General features: G+C 54.8%; 1 protein-coding gene across 1 annotated transcript in view; it reads right to left on the bottom strand.

Moving 5' to 3' along the window:
* Window positions 1-1,041: 1,041 nt before the first annotated feature.
* The window catches only part of TYK2 (tyrosine kinase 2), a 27,374-nt gene continuing 22,236 nt past the window's right edge, over window positions 1,042-6,179 (bottom strand). The window contains exons 18-24 of the mRNA XM_037728384.1: window positions 5,943-6,040; window positions 5,511-5,703; window positions 5,001-5,119; window positions 4,404-4,576; window positions 3,911-4,028; window positions 1,560-1,670; window positions 1,042-1,476 (exon numbers count right to left, since the gene is read on the bottom strand). Of these exons, the coding sequence (XP_037584312.1) occupies window positions 1,342-1,476; window positions 1,560-1,670; window positions 3,911-4,028; window positions 4,404-4,576; window positions 5,001-5,119; window positions 5,511-5,703; window positions 5,943-6,040 (947 nt within the window). The 3' untranslated portion in view covers window positions 1,042-1,341. The remainder of the gene's footprint in view (window positions 1,477-1,559; window positions 1,671-3,910; window positions 4,029-4,403; window positions 4,577-5,000; window positions 5,120-5,510; window positions 5,704-5,942; window positions 6,041-6,179) is intronic.

Raw genomic sequence — 6,179 nt, 5'->3', positions numbered from 1 at the left:
AATACTTTTTTTTTTTCTTTTTTGAGAGAGTCTTGCTCTCTTGCCCAGGCTGGAGTGCAGTGGTGTGACCTCAGCTCACTGCACTCTGCCTTCCAGTTCAAGCAATTCTACCTCAGCCTCTCCAGTAGCTGAGATTACAGGCATATGCCACCATACCTGGCTAATTTTTTTTTTTCAGTTGGAGTTTTGCTCTTGTTGCCCAGGCTAGGGGGCAATGGCATGCTCTCGGCTCACTGCAACCTCCACCTCCTGGGTTCAAGTGATTCTCCTGCCACAGCCTCCCAAGTGGCAGCCTCCCAAGTTGGTTTGGGAGTAGGTAAAAGTGTAATAGTTGAGGCCTGGTGCAGTGGCTCATCACTGTGCAATCCTAGCACTTTGGGATGCTGAGACGGATGCATGGCTTGAGCTCAGGATTTTAAGACCAGCCTGAACAACACGGCAAAACCCAGTCTCTACAAAATTACCAGAAAAAAATTAGCCTGGTGTGGTGGCACATGCCTATGGTCCCAGCTACTGGGGAGGTTGAGGCTGGAGGATCACTTGAGCCCAAGAGGCAGAGGTTGCAGTGAGTGAGATCGAGCCACACCACTGTAAGCCTTGGTGACAGAACCAGACCCTGTCCAAAAAAAAAAAAAAAAAATTATATTGTGAATCCTGGCTGATACAGTGACTCAGGCCTGTAATCCCAACACTTTGGGAGGCCGAGGCGGATCACCTGAGGTTAGGAGTTCAAGACCAGCCTGACCAACATGGTTAAACTCTGTCTCTACTAAAAGTACAAAAAATTAGCTGGGCGTGGTGGCCAGTGCCTATAATCCCAGCTACTTGGGAGGCTGAGGCAGAATAGCTTGAACCCAGGAAGTGGAGGTTGCAGTGAGCCGAGATCATGCCATTGCACTTCAGCCTAGGCAACAAGAGCAAAACTCTGTCTCAAAAAATAAATAGTTGAATCCAGCTACCTCTTCAGTGTCTTATGCTAGCTGCAGCCCACAGGAGACCAGATCCCTAGCTAACCCACCTTGCTGAAACGGAAACACGGGCTCCAGCAGAAGAAATAGGAGTTTATTACCAGACGGTGGAAATGGTGGGCTCAAGTTTAGGAGCTGGGGATTTGGGGGCTGGATTAGTGCCCCACACATCTTGGGTCCCTCAAGATCATGGTTAGGCTTACGGCCATGGAAGAAAAATCAGTTCACAGAGGTGGGGTCTCCAGAAAGGAGTGAGGCACAGGGTGTCGGTGATGACTTCGCCCTCCTGGCTTCCTCCTGGGGTAAGGAGCAGGAAGCCCCCTCTGCGGCCGCTGCCTGGCCCAATCCTCCCAGGCAGGGCTGCCACTGTGACTCAGCACACGCTGAACACCGAAGGGGCCTGGGCTTGGTACTTCTCGTGGACTGTCTTCAGGATGGGTATGAGGTTCTGGAAGGTTGGGCGGAAGGATGCCTCCGTCTCCCAGCAGTTCTTCATGAGGTGATAGACCTGGAAGGAAAAACCAGAGCAGGTGGGGGTTGCCCTCTCCACAGCAGGATGGCAGGGACAGTGAAAAACAAAGGAAGTCTCACCTCACAGGGACATTTGTCGGGCCGTGGCAGCCTCTCCCCTCGTTCCAGCAACTCGGTGAGTCTCAGCACTGTCACCTGACCCTGGGTGATGCCTATGAGCTCAAGGAATTTCTACAGTAGAAACAAGACAAGCTCTTTTCAAGAGGCAATGAAGGCCAGGCAAGGTGGCTCATGCCTGTAATCCCAGGACTTTGGGAGGCTGAGGCAGGTGGATCACCTGAGGTCAGGAGTTCGAGACCAGCCTGGCCAATATGGTGAAAGCCTATCTCTACTAAAAATACAAAAATTAGCTGGGCATGGTGGCAGGCACTGTAATCTCAGCTACTTGGGAAGCTGAGGCAAGAGAATCACTTGAACCTGGGAAGTGGTGGTTGCAGTGAGCCAATACTGCACCATTTCACTCCAGCCTGGGCAACAAGTGCAAAACTCCGTCTCAAAAAAAAAAAAAAAAGTCAGGTGTGGTGGCTCATGCCTATAATCCCAGCACTTTGGGAGGCCAAGGCAGGTGGATCACCTGAGGTCCGGAGTTAGAGACCAGGCTGACCAACATGGAGAAACCCCATCTTTACTAAAAATACAGAATTAGCCAGGTGTAGTGTTACATGCCTTTAATCCCAGCTACTGGGGCGGCTGAGGCAAAATAATTGCTCGAACCTGGGAGGCAGAGGTTGTGGTGAGCTGAGATTGTACCATTACACTCCAGCCTGGGCAACAAGTGCGAAACTTCGTCTCAAAATATATATATATATATCACTATGCAACTTCACGAAATTGACTGCATGGATTCTAATCCCCCCTCCTACACTTTTCCGCCCTGTGACTTTGAATTTGAGTTTACTTCTCTGGGCCTCAGTTTTCTCATCCCTAAAATAGGATAACATCTGCCACCTGGGACAACTGTGAACGTTGACGTAATAGTTATAGAGCAAGCCTGAATCAGGTGTTTGCTGTTATTAAGCCTCAGAGCAGGCTGTTCTTATCATCCAGAATTTTTTTTTTTTTTCTTGAGACACAGTCTTGCTCTGTCACCCAGGCTGGAGTGCAGTGGCAGGATCTCTGCTCATTGCAACCTCCAACTCCTGGTTTCAAGCAATTCTCCCTGCCTCAGCTTCCTGAGTAGCTGAGATTACAGGCACCAGCCACAATGGCTGTGGAAGAAAAATAGGTTCACAGAGGTGGGGTCTCTAGACAGGAGTAAGGCACAGTGTGTGGGTGAGACTGACTTCCCCCTCTTGGTTTCCTCCTGGGTTAGGGAGCAGGAGTCCCCCCTGTGCGGCCACTGTATATTTTGTATTTTTTTTTTTTGTACAGACAGGGTTTCACCATGTTTGCCCGGCTGGTCTTTAACTCCTGATCTCAGATGATCCGCCCACCTCAGCCTCCCAAAGTGCTGGGATTACAGGTGTGAGCCAGCACACCAGGTGTTTTTTGTTGTTGTTGTTTTTTGAGACGGAGTCTCGCTCTGTTGCTCAGGCTGGAGTGCAGTGGCACGATCTCGGCTCATTACAATCTCCGCCTCCTAGGTTTAAGCAATTCTCCTACCTCAGCCTCCCGAGTAGTTGGGATTACAGGTGCCCACCATCATGACCAGCTGATTTTTTTTTTTTTTTTAAAAGATACGAGGTCTTAGGAGGCTGAGGCACGAGAATTGCACTCGGGAGGTGGAAGTTGCAGTGAGCAGAGATCACACCACTGCTCTCCAGCCTGGGCAACAGAGCGAGACTCCGTCTCAAAAACAAACAAAAAAGCTGGGTGCGGTGGCTCGGGCCTGTAATCCCAGCTCTTTGGGAGGCCGAGGCAGGCGGATCACGAGGTCAGGAAATTGAGACCATCCTGGTCAATATGGTGAAACTTCATCTCTACTGAAAATACAAACATTAGCCGAGTGTGGCGGCACATGCCTGTAATCCCAGCTACTCAGGAGGCTGAGGCAGGAGAATCACTGCAACCTCCGCCTCCCGAGTTCAAATAATTATCCTGCCTCAGCCTCCCGAGTAGCTGGGATTACAGGCGCCCGCTACTACGCCCAGCTAATTTTTGTATTATATATATTTTTAATTCACCCAGGTGTGGGCGGGCTGAGGCCGAAAAAGGCATCAGCCTAATTTTTGTATTTTTAATAAAGACAGGGTTTCACCATGTTGGTCAGGCAGGTCTCGAACTCTTGACCTCAAGTGATCTGCCCACCTTGGCCTCCCAAAGTGCCAGGATTACAGGCGTGAGCCACCGCGCCCACCGTTTGTTGTTGTTGTTGTTGGTTTTTTTTTAACACTTGCTATGGACTAGGGAAACTGCATGCCTTTCTAGTTCCTCTAGCAAACTCCAGGTGAGGCTGCGGGCCTGGCTCTCACCGTGGGTGGGCTCTGGCTGGAGGCACAGTGCGTCAGCAGCTCATACAGGGTCACCCCAAAGGACCAGACATCGGACGCATAGTAGAATTTATACTCCTTCAGGCACTCTGGCGCATACCTAGGGGGAGAAGGACACTTAGGCCTGGGGAGGCTGTACTGAGGATGTGCTGCACTGAGGGTTTAGGGGATCACAGCAAGCTGAAGCCCTCACCTGGGGCTCAAGGATCTTTCCGGGCTCAGTTGGCACCCACCCTTAACAGCGCAACCTGAGCGGGGTGAGGCGCTTATAGGCTAGGCCGGGTTAACCCCGCCCACCAAGCCAAGCCGCACTCTATGCCCCGCTCCTTGCAACCATAGGCCCCGCCCCGCACGACTAAGCCCCGCCCCGCTTCACTGGGACCACGCCCTGTCATGAGACCCAGCATCCTTCTACTCCACCCTGCTTGTTCCAAGTGACCTCAACACCCCCTCACACTGCACCCCTACTGGTCACCAGAACACGGGGCTGTCCCCATCCTCGCGCACACGGTAGTACTCGTGGCCTTCGGGCACGGCCTTGGCTAGGCCAAAGTCCCCGATCTTGACCAGCCTGTCGTTGTCCAGCAGCACGTTGCGCGCGGCTAGGTCTCGGTGGATGTAGTGCTGCGCGTGCAGATAGGCCATGCCCTGGGGGCGGGGCGGGGCTTGTGAGTTTCAATGAGGCGGGGTTCGGCCGGGGGCGGTGGCAGGACCTGAGCAGCCAGGATGGCTGGGGGACAGTCAGGTCAGGCCTGTGGCGACCCGGCCGCTATAGAGGGCCGGATAGCAAAAGGCACCAAGCAAAAGGAATCTGAGCCAGAAAGCAGGGGCGGGGTTGAAGAGCAACGCTGGGTTGCAGGGCGAGTTGGGAGGGGCACAGCCTGCCGCGCGTGGTCCCTTGGGAGGGGTGTGGCCAAGTGAGCCGGCCAATTGGGAGGTCAGTGCAAGGACAAGTGGGCCTGGACAAATGAGCAGGGGCGGGGCGTGAGAGCAGACGGGACGAGACAGCTCAGGCCAGCCCAGGCTGAAGAGGAAAGGGCAAGCTCCAAAAGCAGGGGCGGGCCCGACACACCTCGCAGATCTGCTGGGCGAAGAGCAGTAGCTGGGCCAGCCCGACGCTGTGCCGGGGCAAGTAGTCTCGGAGGCTGCCCAGTGGCACGTACTCCATGACCAGCTGCACCGACTTCTCGCCTGCCGCGGAGAGGGGCGGCCCCGGTGGGGGACGATAGAGGGAGGGCCGGGCACCACCTACCCTGAGCCCAGCAGTGGCCCCCCAAGGTCGGGAGCGAGGGCCAAGACCCACGCACACTAGACCCATTCCTCAGGTGGGATGGACCCATCCACCACCCCATTCTAACTTAAGGGAGCTGCCAGTGGCTCCCACCCATCCTGGCCCCAGCAGGTAGCGCCCCCCAGAAGGGAAGGAGGCAGCCTGGCCATGCCCACCCAGCTGCCAAGAACCACGTCCAGCAGCTTGAGGTTGAGGCTCAAATTGGTTGGGCCAGATGGCCCCGCCCACAACGCCACACCCACGCTGTAACCATGCCCCTCGGGTCTCTGGGGCTCGCCAGGTCCCGCCCACCTTGGTCCTCGCAGCAGCCCTTGTACTTGACGATGTGCTCGTGGTAGAGCGTGCGCAGAATGTCAATCTCCTGCTTCCAGCCTGAGCGGTGCTGTGGGCCGCAGTCTGCCTTGAGGGCTTTCACCGCCACCATCTCGCCAGTGCCGTCGTTGGTCGGATCGTAGCAGTACAAGCTGACCTTACCAAAGTGGCCCTGGTCGGGCGCCCACGAGGATCAGCTCCACCTCACCAATCCCGGCACCCCTCCCAAACCCACAATTTCCCAGCCCACTCCTCCAGGCAGATCCATTTGGAATACCCCAGGCTCAAACTACTCCAAGTTCTTAAGACTCCTTGGCACCTAGATCTCCTGAGAGTCACCTTAGGTAGGAGTTTATCCTCAATCCCCAAACTCCTCCCCTACCAGGCAGGCAGCCCAGGCCCTTGCCTCACCTCTCCCAGATCTCGGATCTTTTTCAAATAGCGCTTGTGGAAAACAGTAGGGTCTGACGCAGGTGAGTCCAGGTTCACAGTCAAGACATCAGCAAGACCTGGAAGAGCTGCGGGGGGTAAGGCCTGACCCCCCCCCCCACCCTTTCCCAGCAGGCCCACACTTGGGAGTCACAAAGCTGGCCACAGCTACCCCAGCCTCTGATCCCAGAGGTAAGAAGACTTTTTCAGCGCCGGGCG

Source organism: Cebus imitator, unplaced genomic scaffold (genome assembly GCF_001604975.1).
Source record: "Cebus imitator isolate Cc_AM_T3 unplaced genomic scaffold, Cebus_imitator-1.0 Scaffold263, whole genome shotgun sequence".
NCBI lineage: Eukaryota > Metazoa > Chordata > Mammalia > Primates > Cebidae > Cebus > Cebus imitator.
This window is presented reverse-complemented; position numbering and strand designations above follow the sequence as displayed.